The sequence below is a fragment of the Salvelinus namaycush genome, chromosome 31 (assembly GCF_016432855.1).
Source record: "Salvelinus namaycush isolate Seneca chromosome 31, SaNama_1.0, whole genome shotgun sequence".
NCBI lineage: Eukaryota > Metazoa > Chordata > Actinopteri > Salmoniformes > Salmonidae > Salvelinus > Salvelinus namaycush.
In genome coordinates this window covers 25,405,333-25,429,946 of record NC_052337.1, presented here as the reverse complement: position 1 = coordinate 25,429,946, position 24,614 = coordinate 25,405,333, and the positions used below count along the sequence as shown (strand labels likewise).

General features: G+C 40.1%; 1 protein-coding gene across 1 annotated transcript; it reads left to right on the top strand.

The window, feature by feature from the left end:
- Positions 1–6,488: 6,488 nt before the first annotated feature.
- Positions 6,489–17,904, top strand: LOC120026134 (paired box protein Pax-8-like). Its single transcript, XM_038970953.1, has 11 exons — positions 6,489–6,510; positions 11,547–11,712; positions 11,954–12,151; positions 12,358–12,434; positions 12,683–12,808; positions 13,176–13,345; positions 13,537–13,657; positions 14,268–14,504; positions 14,952–15,053; positions 16,803–16,889; positions 17,834–17,904. Exons 1-11 carry the CDS (start codon positions 6,489–6,491, stop codon positions 17,902–17,904), a joined length of 1,377 nt encoding a protein of 458 aa, XP_038826881.1.
- Positions 17,905–24,614: the final 6,710 nt, after the last annotated feature.

The following is a 24,614-nucleotide window of genomic DNA, read 5'->3' as shown; positions in this document are numbered from 1 at the left end:
ATTTACTGCATGGTTGACATACATGTAAAATGACTGTTCCCCCAAATTACAAAATGACATATTGGTTTCCTTACCCTAAGCAGTCTATGGACCAGGTATGACAGCGATCCATGCTTTGGTTTAATATCCCTGGCACCGTTTCCACATGCTAATGTTTTAGCATTTGTGGCACAAATCCCATTCAAGTCATGGGACCGATATTTGCATTTTTCATACATGTTCAAAACATCTAAAAGGGACTTTGTTAAGCTTCACAATCAATTTGAAATAGCTTCGGATGATTTGGACATCACATTATATGTTACCTTGTGGAAACAGTGCCAGGGAAACTAAACCAAAACATGGATTGTCATAACTTGTCCATAGACAGCTTACAGGGTAAGGAAATCAATGTGTAATTTTGTAATTTGGGTGAACTATCCCTTTAACACAAATTAAATATTTAAGGAGACAACAAAGAAGAATAAAAACAATAGAAAATGCTACATGTTGGAACATCAGAAAAAAAGGTACTATGGACAATGTAAATCCATGGAAAATAGAGGGTGCATTGAATAAAATAAGAATGCCATTGGAATTGTAACAGGACCCTGGTGGAAATGGTTCAGTTTGGACCAAAGCAGGCAAAAATGTTTGCAAGGGGATAATGGAATCAGCAATATTGAGGCGTTTCTTCAGCTATTATAATCTAATTATCTGGCTCATCTCGAATCGCTGACAACAAAGAGACAAGCGTAAGGGTATATTTATAAAAGTTGCTATAAAGTGGGCTTTAACATGAGCCCATTCATCTTGCAGAGCATGCGGAGTGACAAGCGGAGCCTCGTGGAGCAAAGGGAGGCAATGCATCACGCAGAGACCGGGACGGGAAACGCGCGTGCACGCGAATTCACTTTTCTTCACTTCGCACCCACCTCTGCAGGTGGAGAGACATCGACAAGAAGACAAAACGGTCGTTTAGTTTTTGTAAAATAGTTTGACAAGAATTTCACAACGGAAAGTTAAGTTAGAAAAATGACAATTTTGGTGACAATTTTGGTGGTATGAGAAAAAACAGCCTATAAACTATGTCTATCAACTGAATAGTCTGGCCTGTTCTTTAGCCCACTCTCTCGATACAGTTCGGTCTATTCTTATTTTGTGGGCTGCCTTTTAGACCTATGCAGTGTGTACACTACGAAAATTAGAAAAATTGTACGCCTATTAGTATAGGCTGAGCATTTGCCTAGCCCTATAGAAAATTCATATTTAAATTTTTATAATTTACACCGATTAAATGTAGGGACTCTTGGGTTTATCAGTTGTCATGTCATAGCCTATATTTGAAAAATGTATAATTTGCAGTTGTCTACTTCGTGGTGTTCACTTTATGGTCTCTCAAAATCATTCTCCAGTGAAAAATAGCTCAGCTGAGTTGCATGGTGTACAACATGCCTTTTACCGGTGTAAAGTGTCAAGCTTAAGAAAGGTTAGCCTAATACGTGGAGAAATATTTTGTTATTATGGAATATTAATTGTTTTGCTTGAGGCTACAACTTAAATCCAATGCACTTATGATACACTTCAGTTGAAAAGCACAGGCCTGATATTATGGTAGCCTCTATAGGCCCGTCATTTGTGAATCGGTTTCATTTTATATCTGTAGCTTCTCTTTTGGACCAGAATTGATACTGCTTTTCCAAACCTTTGCACTCTGGTTTGCACCTGTCACCCCGGGGTCTGAACTTTGTTGCAGGTCCAAAGTTGGTCGGGGGAGCTAAATCCGGAGACCCCCGTCGCAAGTTCGCAACTATCAACAAGACACACCCGACACATTTGGGGCGTGCATCTTCTTTGGCCTCATGCCCTTAAAAAAGTCACAGAGTATCACGTATGTAAGTGAGCGATTTTTATATAGGTATTGTAGGCCTATCCATGTTAGATTTTTGTACAGAAAAGTAATTCAATATTGCCCTCAGGGAAAAGTAGCACAATGGAAAGAGTAGTTCTGATTGAAATTCAGAAAACGTCAATTATTCTGGCAGTGGTGAAATGTTACTGTTAAAATATGAATTAATTATTCCGATTAAAACATAGACTTTAATGCTTCTTCTTTTAACTTTGTGTGATCATTGATGCTATACCTTTCGAGATAAAGCAACATTATTTCAAGAACACTACTTCGTCCAATCTGCAAACGGTGGTAGGCTAGTAATCGTTGAGCCATTCATCTAAAAACATGCATTTAAAGAAAGTAGGCTATAGCCATAATAACTGTATTCATTGAGAAAAATCACAGCAACTTTGGACTGAGGAGACGTTATTCTTTTGCAAGCAATGTTTTGGGGAATTTTTGCTGAAGGTGGGCTGTGCTCTTATCCTACAACTGTTCTAAAGATGTATTTTTCTTTGATCAATGTATGTTTTTTTTCTTCAGGTTTCATTTGACTTTATATTAACTGGCTCCACCGGAGCGCTAAGTTTATTGTGTCGGTCCATTCTAGAGTCAAATCGCATAAGAGCTTGAGAATATCCTCTGGCGAAATGCTTTTCTCCATTGCATGTTGACAACCAAATGTGAGAGTGGTTCTGAACTGCAGGGCATGCACTGTACAGGATGTGCAGACCTGAAAAAGCATCTGCGGGTTGTCTTTCTAACGTCTCGCAGAACAATGGAAGTAGGGGTTATTAATAATCAATCAAGTTGCAAATTAAACTGTCTTGTTGATATGGCCTGGGTGAAGAATCCTTTCAGAAATTGTCTACGAGTTTATCTAAAACCAGATTCATTGCATATGCTATATTCTTTATTTGAATATTTCAGGTTGTATTTCGATATGATTATAGATGACTATAGACTATTTACAAAAAGTTTAGAAACCATATATATTGGCCTATTGTATTCCCCGCAGAGCGACGCTCTCCATTTTTTGGTTTGTATTGCAGAGGCTCGTGATAACAATGCAGTCGCACTGTTTAATTGTCAAAGGAGTTATGAGATTATTGGAAATATAACAGATTACTTTAGGTGAATAATTTATCATAGTTATTGAACGAAGTTTTGACAATACACACAACATGAATATCACCATCATAATCGTCGATGTAGTTATTAAATTGATGGAGGCCTAATTATGTTATTTCTTCTTTTTCAATTTCTTCCTCCTCTTCCATCTTCTCATCCTCATCATCCTCATCATCACTATAATATTAGGACTACTATGAAGTGATGGAATGATGTACCAAAATGGGCTAGGGGGATAGGGGGAGGGAGGGTCATATCATTATTTTAACAGTTTCAAAGGTAGACTAATAAAGATGAACATACTATATTTTTTATAATAATTATTATTAATGGGTACCCTATGACCCAGTCATCTGACAGACATTGGGTGTATATTCATGCGGCCAGTTTGCCTCAAAGCAAGCCACATAACAAAACCCCTGAAATTTAACATTATTACAATTTACACCTCAGATCTAGATACCCATCTAGAAGTTTTAATCCCCTGTTAAACTCTCGATAACCTCTGTCTCCCCTCTTTCTTTCTCTCCATCTCTCCCCTCCCCAGGCAATTGCCCTTCGCGCTCTCTCTCTCCACTTTATAGAGGAATTCTCTACTTCCATCTAATGTTATGTTTCGCTTTAGTCCCTCGACAGTTTTTTTATTTCAAAACACTCGCCCTTTTGTCCCGGAGCGGCACTGATGTAATGGTATTTACATTGCACCGCGGGCCGGGGAAGATGGAGAATGACTTCAGCAATTGTAGCCTAACGAGATAAGGAATTGAGGTGCATTGACCAATGATGTTAAATTGTTTGGGGCGCACAAAGGTCCCCTTCTTCTATCTTCCTTGCCTATAGGTCGTAGCCTAATCTCGCAACTAACAGGCCTAGGTCAATCGAAGTTTCTATTAGATTGTTTTGAAGGACCTACTCTTGCTCCAAACATATTTGTTCTGTTTCCAACCAATTTCCATGGCAAAATGTTGCATTTTTGACTACTCAATTTTGCCATGGTTTCAACTGGCAAAATTGTAAAACAACTGTAAATTGGTGCCACGAGCCATATGGTTAAATAGCCCGTACTTTCTGCTGGGCAGACGACACTGTGGCCATGTTAGGCGACATGGGGCCATAAACGAGAGTCATTAGTGGTGTTGTGTTTGTTTTACAAGCTCATGAGAACAACATTAACAGTGTTGGAACGCAGAGGGACACCGACACCCTGTTGCGAAGAACCACGCGCATATTTCATGGAGCGCACTCACTTCGATTAAGTGGTGAATGGGTAAAATAAACAATAAATATGTTGGCTATATATCATAACCAACATGTTTAAAATAGAACAGACGTGGGATTTTCAGACGTAATGTCTGAACAGTGTAAATTGGATAGGCACTTTAACTGGTTTGACCCTAAAGAACTGTCTATAGACCAGTATTACGTAAGAGACCGTCTGCCATTAGAAATGTAGCATTGGCATTTACAGCGCTTCTTGACGGTAACCGAAGAGACGAACAGGATAGTAGGCTTTGCTCAGGAGCTTAGAGGGATAGAACACAATCCATGTAACACTGTCTGACCGACAACGACACAAACAACCACAGAAAGCAATCTAAGGGCAAGTGGGTGAAAGGTAATAGAATAATGTCATCTCATATGAAGTACCGAGTAGTTGTTTTTTTGACTGAAGGTGGCGATAATGTTGAAGATTAGGCTATGTTGTAGGGGATTTACCTTTGCATCTACCAACGTGTAACAACTGAATAAAAACAGTCATAATGTGGTTATAATGTAATAATTATCATTATAATAATAATATGCAAATAGTAATAAAAACACAATTGAAAAAGGCTATTCTAACAAAGACAATAAGCAATTATATTGGAACAGACATGTTGGCTATTAATGTGCAAAAGGTAATAATGCAAGCAAAATGATTATGGTCAACCAGAGCCTATTTGATCCATATTTAATTGGTTGAAAGTTGTGTAAAAAGTAATAAAATACTAACAATAGCCTATGCAACCTTTTATTTGATCCATTATTTTGTCATCCTAATTTAATTCTGTCCCCTGAAACGAAATAATAAGCTAGCCTAGATATACTTCAATTATGACTGTAAGTAGGTCTATGTAATACACTATATCTGATGCACTTAAACTTTATGATTTAAACATCTTCAATATATAGGCCATACACCCATGTCCCTGACATGGTGTAGGCCTATTTAGTCATCATTTTATCACTCAAATAAGGGGACATAGGCCTATACCTGTTGTGTGATAGCAGAAATTGTGACAGATCACAACAAATCAAGTAGGACCTACCAAATTGTGTGTGAAAACAGTGTACTCCAAATGAACCTGAATTCACAGACCCCCGGAAATCGTGTCACATCTTGTACACAATCTAATCAAAGCGAAGCTGTCGCTGGGGGTGAATGAAAACAAACCCGCTCCTTGACGAGTGTTTCCGTAAACGTTGCTGTTTTGCTCAGTCAGTGTGCTGTGTTGGGTGGAATGCCACTCAAACCACAAAATCAGTCATCCATGTGGCTTTGGGAAGGGTGACACCCTCTTTTCAAATAGCCACACCTCATCTTTCGTTCTACTGCACCCCGCTCGACTCCATCATCCAATGGCCGCGGCGCACCGTCTCCACTGCGCGCCTCGGAGAGCATCTGTTGGATAAAACCTCGCACATAATTAGTAGCAGATCCTAAATAGTTACACCACCTCTTTCTTGACTGTTGAGAGAGCATCATAACAGACGCTTTATCAACGATTGACTTGGATCTCCCCGGCCGAGGTTACATTTTCTCCAGTGTGGTCTAGCATTGGATAATAATATAAGGATATCTGCCCAGACCTTTTTTCTGCAAGGCGAAGGTAATTCTTTGCACCAATTATGTGCTTTAGATTGTAAAAGCAATGTTCAAAAGGCTATTCATGTGATACATCACTGTGTTAGCAAATGTGAATGGTTGTTAAAATATTTAACAAATGGTTGTAAATGTGTGGCTTAACAATGAGCAGTGTATTGGCTGATCGTTTAGTTAGTCTACCGAGTCAGGTTAGATTCGCTGAGTAATGTGAGAGAGTAGTCCCAACAAATATCCAAGGCTACCCTACTATGGAGTATAGGCTACGATAAGCAGTGAAAAGTGTTTTTTTGTTTTGGTTTATTACAGACCTATATATTTTTTTGAAAATAAGAGGGCGTTAAGAGATAAAGAACGGAAGACTCAACTTAAAACTGCAACGCGGACAATAATATAGGCACACTAAAGAAACACAACATCACCACACGATATTCATAAGAAACCCATATTAACTATTACAATGTCCTCTTGCAGAGCATTTAAGAGTGCACTCAGGAACACATTCATGCCAAGCGTGGCCCCACATGGACTAAAAACATCTAATTAACTGGGAGAGAGAGAGAGAGCGCGTGGACCCTCTTACATTTGGCAAGGACACCCAACGACCAAGACCTCAGAGATATGTCCAACACCACCGGACGAGGTAAAACACAAGATCTGAGACCCCCTTCCCTCGTATTGCTATATTTTGGCCGGTAAAGAGAAGATATCATTCATACAAATAAAATATGTAATTGTCAAAGCAAGCAAAATAATGTAATATAGGCATGACTAAATATTTTGGAGGCTGTAGCCTATACAGACCTAGACAGAAATCAGCCGTCCAAAATGTACGTTCATATAGGTGTTGACAACAGAATAAGTGCCTGTCAATATTTTCCAGTTAAGTTTCAGTCGTAATATCTAACATTATTCATGGGGAATTCTAATGGCATGAAAACGAACTGCTTTTCAAGTAATTGGGTGATTAGGCTGATAATAAACTGGATTTGTGCACCAACGAAATGTTGGCTTACGGCTGCCTTGAATTAGGAAACCCTTAAATATTGTTTGTGTTTTCATTCTAATAAATTGACCTTATTCATGTTGAGTAAGGACTTTATGAACAGAAACAGACTGTTTTGTAGGAATATATTTTATAGAACACATTAGCATGGTTTCTAGAATTAGCCCCTGGCTGTTTATACAGTAATTGGTCTCTATGCATCAGAGTAGAGATTGGAAGCCAAAAACCTCAATCAATGAAAGCCATAAGGATCACTAATTGAATAACTTAATGAGCACCTGTCCTTATCGGTCTACATTGTTTTTAGATTTATTTACCTTCATTTCAGGGTCTTTGTAAAAGTTATGTCCATTTATGAATGTAACATTTAGGCCTATACGAAAGCAAACTATCAGTGATTGACCAACAATTCTGAACGTTGAGCATGGTGTTATAATTCGTGTGTGTGTTCATTATACAGAAAGCTAGGGTGAACTAATAGATTTTCCTTCTCTCGTGGAGGGCTTGGGAAGTTAATTGGACGTTACTTTAGCTGTCAGATATAGATTTGGGCCAATCCGTGGTCATTGTCACTTCAATCGAGTTAATGATGGAATCGTGGGGAGCTGAATGGTATGGCTTGTTTACGTTTCATCCGGTCTACCCCGCGGCATAAATTATGACACCCTCTTGTCGCCTCAGACGCGCCATCTTCTTTCATGTTATCATAGCACCCTCTGTCAGGGGTTACAATAACCGTTCAGAAGTTATAGTGCCGCATTGCACCTCAATGGTTTTTTGGTTTATGGATCTAATCAAATTACGTGACATACAAAGGTGACATAATACATATTGTTTAAAATTGTTGGGAGTATAGGATAGTCAATAGTCAACCAAGTTGTCAAATGTAGGCTCGATCTCTAAATTAGTGGTTGATAAATAATTGTAGCTTATGGCCTGTGAGCGCAGGAGCAAACACCTGCTTATGTGAAACATAGTCTTCATTTCTTGTGTTATCAGTAATTGTAATGGAAATCAAGCAATGTTGGACAAATCACAGACAAACGATCTTATTTTGAATTTAGACTAAATAATGGGTAAATCTTGACCAGTGTGGCCACACATTGATTCCATAACCTAATGGTGAGTTAGTGGGATATAGCTTACAAAACCAAAGGGTATAGGAACAAAACAGTGTAACAGAAATGCTGCATTATTGAAGTTCTTATGGAACCAACATGGTTTTCATGAAAGTGAGAGGTTCTACAATATTTCGTGTATATTCTATTTAATATAAGCAACAACAAACGTATGGCAGATATTTCCTCAGGCGTTTTGACGGCACCTTATGTTACATTGTAGAGTATGTTCTCGTAAACATGCATCCAAAACGGTAGGCCTATAGTAGGCCTATAACATAAGGCTTAATTCCCGTATAATTCAAATCAAACCTTATCAAAAATCGAATTGTGTTGGTAGCATACACATATTTAGCTGATTTTATTGCGGGTATAGTGAAATGCTTGTGTTCCTAGCTCCAACACTGCAGTAATATCTAACAATATACAACAATACACACGAATCTAAAAAAGTAAAAGAATGGAATTAAGAAAAAATGTAATATTAGGAGGAGTCCGGAGTATATATATATATATATATATGTGTGTATATATACTTTTCTTCAGATATACTACATATTCTATCCATATACTGTCCATATTGTCTATACATCCCATCACACATATAGATTCGTGTGTATTGTTGTATATATATATATATATATATATATATATATATATATATATATATATATATATATATATATATATATATGTGTGCGTGTGTGTGTGATGGGATGTATAGACAATATGAACAGTATATGGATAGAATATGTAGTATACCTAGAGAAAAGTGTATGTACAGTTGGCTCAGTTAGTAGAGCATGGGGCTCACAACGCCAGGGTTATGGGCTCGATTTCCACGGGGCACCAATACGAAAAATGTACGGCAATGCATGAACTCACGACTGCTAAATTACAACAACAAAAAAAAATATTAACTGGAATATGGTATATACATATGAAGTGTGTAAAACATTATTTAAAGTGACCAGTGTTCCATGACTATGTAGCCTCAAAGGTGCATGGCAGAGTTAGTTACCGGGTGGTAGCCGTCTACTGACAGTGACAAATATGAGGTCTAGAACTAATAAAATTGTACATTTTACAGAGGATTATAAATTCGAATCCACTTTGATGGGGAAAACCATAAAGATGAATTATTTAAAGGGAAACAACCTAAATACGAAGTTTTGGCATATCTATAAATGGCGCATATATGGAGACCATATAGGCTTATAATTGTGCAATTAGAATAAAAAGTCAGTATGAGGGATGTGTGTGTATGTGTGAAAGAAAAGAGAGAAGAGAGAGTGTGCGCGCGCTTGTGTATATGCGTGTGTTTATTCCCTTGGGGTTGCTTGGCTTTAATATCCTGCAGGTTGGTGAAGCTTGGCGGGGAGATTTTTACACACTCCGCTAGCACCGTTAATGGTGCTCCTGCTCCCCACCCAGCCTCGTCCGGCCTCCGTTTGATGTGGAAATGAAAGCTGGGAAAGGACTGAAAAAAGAGCCAGGGGAAGCAAGCTGCTGAATGGGTTAAATTAAAAGCAATGGGATTCTTACAAAGTCACTGATGCAGTCCATAGAAAGACAGAGTAGCTGCTGACAACTTTCAAAATGCAATGGCAAACCTCTCCACAGCTGCATTTCCAAGTCCTCACATAAAGGATAAGTCGATTTTTGTATTTATTTTTTTACGTTTAAACGGTCAACTTTAACTAGAACATGTAGCCTATTCCCTGGTGCAGGCCTATGGTATTATTTTCAGCTTGGACACAAGGGAATAAATGTTCTTCTACAAATTAATATGCGCATTATCCTGAGCGTATAAGTGGTGAAACATGAGAGTTGTGTAGGCCTAGGCCAAATAGGAATCACTATTTCATTAAATCCCTATAGTTCAAATACAGACAAATCTGCCATATAACCTACATCACCCTATATTGTCTTTAGAATACTAACCGTATGATACCAACTGACTACCGACAGCCGCCCATCGATGTGGCTAGATGAGAAGCCTATAGCATTTGTGTGGGGTGAATCAAGTTATTGAAAGCCTATTTGAGTGATATTTGACCTAAACAGTCATTGGAAATGGTCGACTTGCTCACAATGTAAAAGTGTCTAATATATAAATAACAAATGGTTAACATTTATTTTGCGTAATTGTAATGTTTTTTTCCCATTAGACTATAAACGTGTTATACATGTCAATCAAAGAGCTGGTTTCACATTGAACGTTGCTGTGTAGGAGGAGCCCGTTGACCTCGCAAACATACAACAATTTCAAACGAATAACTAACCAAATCGTAGAAAAACAAACTCCAAAACATAACACGATGACAAATAATTTACCGTGTTATTTAGGCTATAGAATTGTGGCCTAGACAGTATCACTTCAGGGTATGTTGAAATCGAAATTAAGGCAATAGGGGATCATTGTGCATGTGAGCTGTTTTTCCACGTCGCGTGCTAGAATATGCCTAAATTATGCCATTTTATAGGCCCCAAACTTCTGACAAAAATAATACATCTAAATCTATCCACATTATAACGTTTAATGTGACATTAATTTATATCAAAGTTAGGATAAACTTACTTTCTCTGCGAGGAATGACTACCCTGCTCTCGCTGCCTTGTGTGTCCCATAGGAAACCCAAACCCGGAGAGAGGAATCTAGAGGTCAGAACCAGGATTGAGAACATCTAGAATGTGGAAGACTTACACAGAGCTGTCTAGACCAGAAGCTGTCAAATTTCTAGCTAGATCCGACTTAATTGGTCAGTTACCCTCTTTTACCACTCTTTTAAAACAACAATGAATTATGCATGGTACATTTACAAAATATGTTCTGATATGCATCATTCACATCGCTGAAGTCATTCTTTTTATATAGCTCTACTGAGCTTTATACCCGGGTTAGGGTTACTTATATTTTGATTAACTGTTTTATGATCCAACGTTCATATCAATTACATGTCAACTTGAACTCGCCAGACATGCTTGTCTCCTCTCCTCAACATAAAAAAACGAACTTAAATTAACTTTATTGAAAACAATGCTTTTTAACAAATTCCAGGAAAAAAAATTACATTTTTTGATTGATGACATACACAATTTTGTGAAGAAATTAGATAAATAATATATTGTCCTTCAATCATTCTTGTTTACTTTGTGGTGAATTTTCCCAACAGGTTCAATTACATCTTCTCTTACAAATCCAAATGACCCACTTTTTTATCCTATTTTTTTATGCATTCTGAAAATATTTTTGCCAATAGACACCTAAATAATATTTTATTTATTTCATTAATGAATGTATTTTGTTCTACCTGACTGTAGTATGTCATAGTCCTATCTATGTAAGAATGTTAGGTGCTAAGTAATCAATGTTTCAGACCAAACAAATAGCCTGAAGACAAGTAAAATCAGCTCAGAACCCGTTTCAGTCAGCCCTCCCTGTGTGTGTGTATCTTCTGTATGAGGTAGTGCTGAGTGTGGGTGGTAGCGTGGGTGGTAGTGGGCTCAGGTTCCATGACATTTATGTATGTTTCATCCCCCCTCCTCCCCCAGGTCATGGGGGTCTTAATCAACTAGGCGGAATGTTTGTGAACGGCCGTCCGCTTCCGGAGGTGATCCGGCAGCGCATCGTGGACATGGCCCACCAGGGCGTGCGTCCCTGTGACATCTCCCGGCAGCTCCGTGTCAGCCACGGCTGTGTCAGCAAGATCCTGGGACGGTGAGGACCTCATAGAACTTTTGCAACTTTACACAATGGGGTTATACTGTTTATGGCCCTCCATTGTGTTCTCAAGACACTTAGAACAAGAACCACGGTCTCCCATTATTTAAACATTCTGGGTTCACTATACAGTATGGAATTGGTATCGTAAACACTTATTTTTGTTCAATCAAAATGATGACCATCCACATTCACTATATTGCTCTCTTATGTAGCAAACCTCTCTGTCCTTTTCCAGCTACTACGAGACTGGCAGCATCAAGCCAGGTGTGATTGGGGGCTCCAAGCCGAAGGTGGCCACTCCTAAGGTGGTTGATAAAATAGCAGATTACAAACGTCAGAACCCCACCATGTTTGCCTGGGAGATCAGAGACAGGCTGCTGGCAGAGGGAGTGTGTGACAGCGACACCGTGCCCAGTGTCAGCTCTATCAACAGGTAATGACTAACCTCTACATTATGCTATGTGTAAACCAATACATATCACAGAGTGGACCTTTAAAATAACAATTGTGATCTCTTTAGTAATGTAAGACAAGTGTTTAGAAATGAACTAGGCAGAAGAAAAATAGTTTTCACTGTTCACCCACTGAAGTGGTTCAATAGATTTTACACTGTTCTCTAATCCAGGCTCTTTATTCCAGAATAATCCGAACCAAGGTGCAGCAGCCATTCAATCTGCCTCTGGATGGCAAAGGCCTAAGCCCAGGACACATACTCAGTGAGTTTCTACATAGACACACGTACACACACACACTCACATCCACCCTTGTGATTAACAAAGAGCTAACACTCCCCCCACTCTAAGCACAGACACACGCCTTCACTAAGGTCCAGCATTATGATCTGATCATGCAGTATTAAGCCTAAAGAAACTCCATGCGTAATGGTCCGTAAGATTAAGCGCTAATGGTCAACGATAATATTGGAGTAATAATGGTCCGTTTCCCTTGTCTGTCTGTCTGTCAGTCCCCAGTTCAGCCGTCACTCCCCCTGAGTCACCCCAGTCCGACTCCCTGGGCTCCACCTACTCCATCAGTGGCCTGTTGGGGATACCACAACCTAGCCAGGAGGGCAAGAGGAGCCATGACGACAGTAAGTACCCTCAAATTCTCGTGCAATCCCAAATACTCCTCTCACATTTTAAGATTATTGTATTCAATTAGATTCAATAAGATTCACACTCCCAATTGAATGAGACCTCCCCACAAACTCAAATAGATTCAGCAGCTTCTCAATATGACACACTCTCTCTCTCTCTCTCTCTCTCTCTCTCTCTCCCTCTCTCTCTCTCTCTCTGTATCTCTGTCTCTCTGTCTCTCTCTGTCTCTCTCCCCCCCCCCCCCCCTCTCTCTCTCTCTCTCTCTCTCTCTCTCTCTCTCTCTCTCTCTCTCTCTCTCTCTCTCTCTCTCTCTCTCTCTCTCTCTCTCTCTCTCTCGCTCTCGCTCTCTCTCTCTCTCAGGTGACCAGGAGAGCTGTAGACACAGTGTGGACTCTCAGGGCAGCGGGGGCGTTCCTAGAAAGCAACTGAGACCAGAGCACTTCCCACCGCAGCACCTGGACTGTGGCTTCGACCGCCACCACTACCCCCCAGACTCCTTCAGCTCTGCTGCAGCTAGCAAGACCGAGCAGGTACAACAGCCTACATGACACATTGGCACTGAGAGATGGTGGATCCTGATTAACTCCACTCCCAAAATTACTCTCTCTATCCCTCTCTTTGTCTTTCTTTCTCTTTGTCAATTTCTTATTCTCTCCCTCTCTCTTTCACACATGCAACACACACTTACACACAAATGGTTAATCCGATCTATCGTCCACAGACTGTGTACCCTCTCTCGCTCATCAATGGAAGTCTAGAAGACGGGAAGACCAGCCTCTCAACATCGAGTGCTGCTATTGGTCGGAATCTGGCAGCGCACCAGGGCTACACTGTTGTGGCAGGTAAAACTCTTACGATGGATGCTGCCTTCTCACCCTGCACAAATATCAGAGCTTAAAGATGAAACCGAGGGCAAACTGAATACGCTGACACATGGGAGCATTGTTTTCCATCAGCATATCTGAAGACCCAATTCACAAAGACAGTTATGTTGAACGTAATAATGCATTCATAATCTGTGAATGTAATAGCAGTCTGTTTAGGCGTGTATACTCTAAACTGTATCAACTGCGGTTGTCATCAATCTGATTATAGATCTTGGTTTCTGACTGAGCTATCATAGCAGTTGATGTTTATCTCTGCAGTGCAGCCGCATTTTAGCTTGCCGTGCCTGCTGATGCGTTGTACAATTAATTTGGCGTATTATCACGAGCTGCCCAAAGCACCCTTTCAAGTTTAATTTAAAACAGATGTACAAGATGTGCTGTATGTCTATCCGCAGCGCAGTTCGCAAACACATCAAACACGATGTAGTACCCATTCACTCATCATTCATTTCAATCAGCTAACAGGCTATTGCTGCTGTGTATTTGTTAATCCATTCATATCAGTTAATTCCATTTTATTTCATTTTCTCACCCATCCACCGAACCACTGGCCGTGCCACCTCAGACCCCCTACAGCCCCTCCCACTTTGTCTGAAACAGGAAATGTCCCCAGAGGTGACCAGCACAAGCCCCTCTCCGAATGTGGTGGCCAACTCAGCTTTTCTGGAGCTGCAATCGCTGCAGGCCCCTGTGTCTATCAGTAGCAGCTGCAGCAGCTCCAACCATTTCCCCCATGCCTTCAACTCATTCTCCCATCATGCACCAGTGTACAGCCAGTTCAGCAGCCAGTCTCTCATAGCAGGTAATGAAGCATTCATCTCACCCATTGCCACTCCCTGTAGGGGGTTCATATGGACAGTATACTGGTAGACTACACTCTCTTATCATGTCACCTGCCACAACACACCAAACCCCATTTGCAGTACTGTACAGGAACATCAATTGCTGTATATGATGATAGAATATGGGAGTCCTATAGGGCGGCGCACAATTGGCTCAGAGTCGTCCGGGTAGGGGATTGGCCGGGGTAGGCCGTCATTGTAAATAAGAATTTGTTCTTAACTGACTTGCCTAGTTAAAGAAAGGTTAAATAAAAAAATAAAAAATAAATATGGTGGAATGGTAACTGGCATGATTTCATGTACATGACACATATTTTTGGGGGCCAAAGAATGTATTTGTTTTTCATGTGTATATGAAACCTCCTGAGAAGAGCTGACATTGTGTGTTTTGTCCTTCTCTGTTTCAGGAAGGGACATGGTTAGCTCCACTCTCCCCGGCTACCCTCCTCACATCCCCTCCAGTGGCCAGACAGGCTACTCATCCTCCGCCATCACTGGCATGGTAGCAGGTAAGACTCCCAACCATTGACATTCACACTGAGACAGGCTATGGCATCTCAGATGGGGTTTCAGAGAAATAAATGAATGATGTCTCTCCTTTCAGTTGAGCTTACTTAAAGGTCCAATGCAGACCTTTTTATCTCAATATCAAATCATTTTTGGTGAAAAATGAAGTACCATACTGTGATTGTTTTAGCAATGAGCAATTTCTTAAGCCATACTTTTGCTAGGACTGTCTGGGAGTGGTTTGAGTGGGGAGGGGAAAACAGAAAATGAGCTGTTATTGGCAGAGAGGTTTGGAACTTTCTTTCTTATGGGTCTGTTAACTAATTTACCGCATGGTGATGCCACCATGGAAGGCCAAAACTCCATCCAACCAAAACAGGCTGACATGACAGGCAGTCTTTTCAAACAGCTCTTACACTAAAAGGGCATTCATTTCGCAGTATTATTCCAATCTCATATATATAAAACACAGGAAATCATGTTTTTGACTGCACTGGGCCCTTAAATGCAGTTCATAGTTTTATTTGTGACCCAAACATGATCCCATCTGGGTTTTCCCTTTGGGGAAAGCTGAAACTGAATATGCTATGAGGACAAAGCACCACTGAGAAGAATGTAGACAAAAAAACAAAACATTGTTTTGGGGTAAGGCAGTGACCAAAACCAGCGTTAAAAAAGCAAGGATGGGAGTGAGAGAGGGAGAGATAAGTGCTGGGAGGGAGGATTGGAGATTAACAGGAAGGCATGGTGGTTAATAAGTAGCCTGCTCGGCTGGTGAACTGCACGGCGGTGCAGCCAGGGCCTAGGGGGTACAGGGAACAGGCTGGGGGTTCCGCCCTGCTGCCCGCACCCCCACGCCGCCCCTCTGACCACACATCGCCATGGGAACCAGGGGCCCCACCAGACGGGGAGAGGGTGGGGGGCCACAGGGTGGCAGAGTGGGCCCGGGTGAGAGGGAGAGAGAGAGGGGGAGAGAGAGCACTTTGTGGTGTGTGTGTGTGTGTGTGTGTGTGTGTGTGTGTGTGTGTGTGTGTGTGTGTGTGTGTGTGTGTGTGTGTGTGTGTGTGTGTGTGTGTGTGTGTGTGTGTGCCTTTTTTATTTGAAGTCTGCCCTTCGAAGCGCGAAATGAGAGGGTCTGATTTATTATTTTTCTGGTGGGCTCGCTGTGAGGAAGCGTTCATACACAATTACTCACAGAAAGGGGGGGTCTGGGGGGGAGCGGAGGGATTCAATCCAGCCAACATAATTACCAATTAGATATTGGAATGTAAAAAAAAAGAAGAATAAGAAAAGAGGACAGAGAGAAAGGTAGAAAGGCTAAAGCAGGAAGTGAGGGATAGAGAGGAGAGGAGGGCATTTTGGAGGGACAGGGAGGGGAGGGTTAAATGCTATAGAGAGGATGTGGAGACTAGCCACACGCATCAATGAGTCGAGGGATTTTACCCCCAGCCATTCACCTGGCTCATAGATTAATGGTTTACAAGCTACCCTAACCGTTGGTGAATTATGAGCTAAGTCTCAGCAGATGCTGGCAAGAGGACAAACACCCTCAAATGAAGGCAAAATAAAACTTTGAGGAAGTTGTGTCTTTTTAAGAAATATAATGCATAATATTGTCTAGACTGTAATTTAATTTTGTCTATAGGCTACAAGTACATGTGTGAATTTCTTACTGAATGATGTTGGTTACTGTATATATGTCTCAATGTACATCTGATGCATGTGTTGTTTTTTTGTTCCCTGTCCTATAGGTGCAGACTACTCTGGTCAGACCTACACTCACTCCCCCTACACCTCCTACAGTGAAGCTTGGAGATTCACCAACTCCAGCATTTTGGGTGAGTCACAGTCAGTCCGGCACAGTGCTGTCCTATGTTCACACCTTTCATAAGTATTAGAAGCATGTACTGTAGTCAGTGTTGTTTGTGTACTGGAACGATGTATGATTCCACACAGGACTTTACTGTTTATAAAGCTGATGTTATGATTGGATCGAACGTGATCTTCATGAACAAATACAAAATGAAAGTGTTCAGAATATACCTAACGGATCAGACTGAATTGTTGTAGATAAAAGTTCCAGCTTCCAATTAAAATGTTTGTTTAAAGCTTCCCTTTGAAATGTTGAATACAAACCTTTCATGTCATGTCAAGTTTATACTTTAAACATTATTCTATTGCTTTGAACCTAAGATACAATGAATGAACCCTGAGTATCAATGGGAAATTAGCAAATACATATCCTCACTCCAACCAGGAAATCATGTACAGCCAAATTTTGGGTTTCAGTCACGTCACATGTATCATGATTTCCCCTAGTCCCCATGGAAACTAGTCACCCAATTACCAGGAGGTCGGCTTCAAACCACTGCCGCCCATTCGTGTATAGTAACTCTCTTGGAGCTGACTAGCCTGAGAACTCGTATCACCTTGACCTAGCTGATTTCACCAGTTATTAACGACACAAGGGAAAATAAACAGTATTAATGCTTGTGTGTTGTAAATGCTTAATTCTATGCATAACGCAAAACTTTCTGCGATATTTCTTCCATCAAGTAGCAGACCCATCCTTAAAAGAGAGATGGCAAAGCAGGCAGCTTTATTCATGGGACATACTATCCAAGCAGGGCAGATTTCCATCTGAACCATCTGCTATTGTCATGTGGTGGATAGGATAAAGAAAGCCTGCTTTACATTGCATTGTCCCTCCTAACACCATCAAAGCCAAGCTAAAAAAACAAACCACAATAGTAAACTCCTTTATCTCTGTCGCCCCCTGCAGGTTCACCCTATTACTATAGCTCGGCCTCCCGCACAGCTCCACCATCCACTGCAGCCTACGACCATCTCTAGCTCCCATGGACCAACCCTCATGAAGAGGACTGGTAATGGGGACCAATAGGCAAATGCAGCAAGGGATAGGAAGCTATGATGAGAATTGGACTGTCTCCCAATAATGGACAGGGAAGTAAAAATATTGAAGGGACTTTGGAGACTTTTAATGGCAACACTGGACCAGCAGTGCTTGAGCATGAACTCATGGACAATACCTTCTCATGGCTAACTAATTAATTATTTATTTGTTTTTAATGACAGCCTCATCCAGGATGACTTTACACTTTTACACATGACATTCTAAACACTGTAATACATTTGGGCAACTGATTTCTATGACTTTTCCAGTGGCAACGCCCTGAATCCTGCATCATGTATACATCGCTCCAAAGCTGTTTCACCAAAGACTTTATTTTTAGCACATTTTACAACTCTGACATGCATTTTTGACTTCATGGTGACATCATAGGATGAATTGTGGTGTCAGTGCGGTAACTGCTTTTATGTGAAGTTAGGCCTGAATTTGCATCAAGTTTACAACAGTTTTATACAATACACATGTCCCTTTCACATTCTAGTGTATGTTTTTCAGGATTCTCTGTGTTGAATTCAAAATTCAGCCTATTTGAGCTCACCACCCAGCAAAACCTTCCAGATCTTAAATGTAATGCAGTGCCAATAGTCTAACTGAGGAATACAGTCACACATGGTATCATTAACATAGCAAAATGTCCTCATGTCTTTGTCAAAGAAAATGTGCTACATGAATTGAACTGTCTGGGTTACGCTACTCTTGTTTGGCAATATGTATATATAGTAAATTGCAAACTGCTATTAAGAAAAAAATTCAACTTTATCATGAGGATGATTTGGGGGTGAATATTGTGGGGATTAATGACTCATGAAAGATTTGGGGGGTTTTCTTCAATGATATTTCGAGTTTGTTGTAATGCTGATGTTTCGTAAGAACTGTGACTAAACACTTTTTTTCTTATACTGTTATTAATATTATTGAAGATGTAAATACGGAATTTCTAAAGAATTATTTTAATAAAATAAAGCATGACAAAGTGATTCTGCCTTGCATATTTTTTGGACATCTTACTAAATCAAGTCAAAACTCCTATTGTGTAATAATCACAAAACTGGAATATTATGTAGGCTTGTGTCACACAAGCAGAATTTAGAACTTGGGTCCAATTCTGTGGGATTTAGTATCAGTGAAAATCTTTAGGTGTAAAATAGGTGAAGGCCATTTAGCCTACAGTCAAAATAGTTGTTCTGCTATTTTAAAATGATTTTATTTATTTATTTATTTATCCATTATTTTACCAGGTAAGTTGACTGAGAACACGTTCTCATTTGCAGCAACGACCTGGGGAATAGTTACAGGGGAGAGGAGGGGGATGAATAAGCCAATTGTAAACTGGGGATTATTAGGCACATTATCCGACCATATCTTACTACTTCACAGTCACACTACTTTACTGTGTCCTATTTGTGCTATTAAATTCTCCACAAAGACAGTAGGCCTACTTTGTTGCCATGGATGTAGGACGTAGGGTTCCCATTGTGCACAATAAATACTGTACATTGTGAATTAAATAGTTATAACAGAATAACTTATCATTGTCATCATCATCATTATTATTATTATTATTAGTTGTAGTAGTAGTAGTAGTAGTATTAGGACCTATATGGTTCTACTGCAAAACTCTTAAATGTTACCTATTTTCTGCAACTCAGCAATTTACTGGAAACGTAAGAGGACGAAATCAATGATCCTGAACACACGCACATCTGTTTAATTTATTATTTTATTTTCTGCATCATGTAGTTTTATTTGCAATTATTTCTCCCCTCTTTGCGGCCTCATTATTATACCGCCGTAACGAGGCCATGGTTCGGCGGTGCCACAGCCCACCTGGACCCACCGTCACAGCAAAGGCCGCGGGACTTGACGGATTGCCTCTCCGCCGTGGATACAGCCAATACGAAATACCAAACCCCACGATGTTGGAGAGTAGGCCTATACATAAAGGCTATCTCTGGAAAAATTGTATTTTGGTTTCGAAAGGGACCCAATCCCGTTTTGTCTCGAATTGTATTATTTTTAATGTTAGACTAGGGATCAATTCGTTACTGACTTGATTTTCCCCTAGCCCTACTGTTTTATATTCAACTTCATCAGTGAGTTTCCGCGCTATTAACCCTTGAATGTGAGCTGTCGAATGTAATAGGCTACATGCCACATACAGTGCCTTCAGAAGGTATTCATACCTTTTGACTTATTCCACATTTAGTTGTGTTACAGCCTGAATTCAAAATTGATTAAACATATATTTTTTCTCACCCACCTACACACATTATCCCACAAGCATTTCGCTATACCGCAATAACATCAAATCAAATCAAATTTATTTTATATAGCCCTTCGTACATCAGCTAATATCTCGAAGTGCTGTACAGAAACCCAGCCTAAAACCCCAAACAGCAAGCAATGCAGGTGTAGAAGCACTGCTAATCATGTGTATGTGACCAATAAAATGTGATTTGATTTGAATGACAAAGTGAAAACATGTTTTATGAAATGTTTGCAAATTTTGTATTCACACCCGAGTCAATAACTTGAAGAAGTTATAGAAGCACCTTTGGCTGCAATTACAGCTGTGAGTCTTTCCTGGGTAAGTCCACATCTGGATTGTGCAACATTTGGCCGTTATTCTTTTCAAAATGCTTCAAGTTCTGTCAAAGTGGTTGTTGATCATTGCTACACCACCATTATCAGGTCTTGCCATTCTATTTGAAGTATAATTAAGTTAAAACTGTAGCTCGGCCACTCAGCAACATTCACTGTCTTCTTGGTAAAAAACTCCTGTCACTGCCGTCAACAGAAGTAGACCAAGGTGCAGCGTGGTGAGCGTACATATTCCTTTTTATTTAGGATGACGCCGACAAAAACAATAAACAATACAAAAACAACCGTGAAGCGTAAGGCTATAGTACCAACAAACAAAGACAACCTCCCACAAAGACAGGTGGGAAAAAGGGCTACCTAAGTATGGTTCTCAATCAGAGACAACGATAGACAGCTGTCCCTGATTGAGAACCCTACCCCGCTAAAACATAGAAATACAAATAATAGAACTAAAGAACATAGAATACCCACCCCAAATCACACCCTGACCAAACCAAATAGAGACATAAAAAAGTCTCTCTAAAGTCAGGGCGTGACAACTCCAGTGTAGATTTAGCCTTGTGTTTTAGGTTATTGTCCTGCTGAAAGGTGAATTCATGTGTCTGGTGGAAAGAAGACTGAACCAGGTTTTCCTCTATGATTTTGCCTGTGCTTAGCTCCATACCGTTTCTTTTTTATACTGGAAAAATGGAGAGTTGTATTGGATTTGACCCAAACATAACACTTTGCATTCAGGACTAAAAGTGAATTGCTTTGATATATTTTTTTGCAGTATTACTTTAGTGCCTTGTTGCAGACAGGATGCATGTTTTGGAATATTTGTATTCTGTACAGGCTTTCTTCTTTCACTATGTCAATTAGGTTAGTGTGGAGTAACTACAATGTTGTTGATCCATCCTCAGTTTTCTCCTATCACAGCCATTAAACTACATAACTTTTAAAGTCACCATTGGCCTCATGGTGAAATCCCTGAGTGGTTTCCTTCCTCTCTGGCAACTGAATTAAGAAGGACGCCTGTATCTTTGTAGAGACTAGGTGTATTGATTCACCATCCAAAGTGTAACTAATAACTTGCTCAAAGGTATCCCCATGCTCAAAGGGATCATCAATGTCAGTTTTTTTTACCCATCTACCAAGAGGTGCCCTTCTTTGCAAGGCATTGGAAACCCTCCCTGGTCTTAGTGGTTGAATCTGTGTTTGAAATTCACTGCTCAACTGAGGGTGATAGCCTACTTCAGGATAAAGATTCATACATTATAGAATTACTGACTGAAATAGCATTTTGTTTAGTTTACTTTAGTTTTACCATAGCACATTTTTTTGTTATGTAGGCCTAGTGTTTTTTTTTTTTACTATATTAATTTATTTCAATAAATGTGTTGTTTTTCTTTTGAACATAGGCCTAGGCTACTGTACGCCCTTCAAAAACTGAGTGTATCATGGCCTTAATTTACCACTAAAAGAACCATCAAAGGCTAAGCTGGCTTTTGAAAAATGGTTTAAAGCACACAATATCAATGATAACTGGCAAGCAATACAATGTAATCAGGGCAGTACTCAGCAACTGACGAAGATGAGTCATGACATCTCTATATTTACTGTATACTCTGTCTCTCTCGCTCCCCTCTCTCTTCCGCCCTCCCTCATCCCTCCCTCCCTCATTGTATTAACAATGGTGTTTGTTCTTCACTGGTTGCCCATTTTTGTGTGGCAACAGGTCACAAATCTTGCTGCTGTCATGGCACACTGTGGTATTTCACCCAATAGATATGGGAGTTTATCGAAATTGGGTTTGTTTTTTAATTCTTTGTGGGTCTGTGTAATCTGAGGGAAATATGTGTCTCTAATATGGTCATACATTTGGCAAGAGGTTAGGAAGTGCAGCTCAGTTTCCATCTCATTTTGTGGGCAGTGTGCACATAGCCTGTCTTCTCTTGAGAGCCAGGTCTGCCTATGGCAGCCTTTCTCAATCGCAATACTATGCTCACTGAATCTGTACATAGTCAAAGCTTTCATTAAGTTTGGGTCAGTGACATTGGTCAGTTATTCTGCCGCTGTGTACTCTCTGTTTAGGACCAAATAGCATTCTAGTTTGCTCAGTTTTTTTGTTAATTCTTTCCAATGTGTTTTTTCATGATTTGGTTGGGTCTATTTGTGTTGCTGTCCTGGGGCTCTCTGGGGTCTGTTTGTGTTTGTGAACAGAGCCCCAGGACCAGCTTGCTTAGGGGACTCTTCTCCAAGTTCATCTCTCTGTAGGTGATGGCTTTTTTTGTGGAAGGTTTGGGAATCACTTTCTTTTAGGTGATTGTAGAATTTAACATCTCTTTTCTGGATTTTGATCATTAGCGGGTATCGGCCTGCATTTTTTGTTGTTTTACAATGTACACGGAGCATATTTTTGAAGAATTCTGCATGCTATCTCAATTTGGTGTTTGTCCCAATTTGTGAATTCTTGGTTGGTGAGCGGACCTCAGACCTCACAACCACAAAGGGCAATGGGTTCTATAACTGATTCAATAATTCTTGCCAGATCCTGATTGGTATGTTGAATTTTATGTTCCTTTTGATGGCATAGAAGGCCCTTCTTGCCTTGTCTCTCAGATCGTTCACAGCTTTGTGGAAGTTACCTGTGGCGCTGATGTTTAGGTCGAAGTATGTATCGTTTTTTGTGTGCTCTAGGGCAACGGTGTCTAGATGGAATTTGTATTTGTGGTTCTGGCAACTGGACCTTTTTTGGAACACCATTGTTTTTGGTTTACTGAGATTTACTGTCAGGGCCCAGGTCTGAGAATCTGTGCAGAATATCTAGGTGCTGCTGTAGGCCCTCCTTGGTTGGGGACAGAAGCACCAGATCATCAGCAAACAGTAGACATTTTACTTCAAATTCTAGTAGGGTGAGGCCGGGTGCTGCAAACTGTTCTAGTGCCCTCGCCAATTCGTTGATATATATGTTGAAGAGGGTGGGGCTTAAGCTGCATCCCTGTCTCATCCCTGTCCCCCTGTGGAAAGAAATGTGTTTTTTTGCCAATTTTAACTGCACACTTGTTGTTTGTGTACATGGATTTTATAATGTCCTATATTTTTCCCCAAACACCCCTTTCCATCAATTTGTACAGCAGACCATCATGCCAAATTGAGTCAAAAGCTTTTTTGAAATCAACAAAGCATGAGAAGACTTTGCCTTTGTTTTGTTTTGTTTGTCAATTATGGTGTGCAGGGTGAATACGTGGTCTGTTGTATTGTAATTTGGTCAAAAGCCAATTTGACATTTTCTCAGTACATTGTTTTCACTGAGGAAATGTAAGTGTCTGCTGTTAATGATAATGCAGATGATTTTCCCAAGGTTGCTGTTGACGCATATCTCATGGTAGTTATTGGGGTCAAATTTGTCTCCACTTTTGTGGATTGGGGTGATCAGTCCTTGGTTCCAAATTTTGGGGAACATGCCAGAGCTAAGGATCATGTTTAAGTATAGCCAATTGGAATTTGTGGTCTGTATGTTTTATAATTTTATTGAGGATACCATCAACACCCCAGGTCTTTTGGGTTGGAGGGTTTTTATTTTTTCCTCTAGTAAATTCAATGTAATTGGAGAATCCAGTGGGTTCTGGTAGTCTTTAATAGTTGATTCTAAGATTTGTATTTGATCATGTATATGTTTTTGCCTTTTGTTCTTTGTTGTAGGGCCAAAAAGATTGGAGAAGTGGTTTACCCATACATCTCTGTTTTGGATAGATAACCCTTTGTGTTGTTGTTTGTTTAGTGTTTTCCAATTTTCTCAGAAGTGGTTAGAGTCTATGGATTCTTCAATTACATTGAGCTGATTTCTGATGTGCTGTTCCTTCTTTTTCCATAGTGTATTTCTGTATTGTTTTAGTGATTCACCATAGTGAAGGCGTAGGCTCAGGTTTTCTGTGTCTCTGTGTTTTTGGTTAGATAGGTTTCTCAATATCTTTCTTAGGTTTTTGTATTCTTCATCAAACCATTTGTCATTGTTGTTAATTTTTTTCGGTTTTCTGTTTGACATTTT

Coding starts and splice junctions, on each gene's coding strand:
- LOC120026134 (XM_038970953.1), top strand. CDS start 6,489: ATGTCCAACACCACCGGACGAG. Junction 6,511..11,546: donor GTCCAACACCACCGGACGAG/GTAAAACACAAG, acceptor CTCCTCCCCCAG/GTCATGGGGGTCTTAATCAA. Junction 11,713..11,953: donor GTCAGCAAGATCCTGGGACG/GTGAGGACCTCA, acceptor GTCCTTTTCCAG/CTACTACGAGACTGGCAGCA.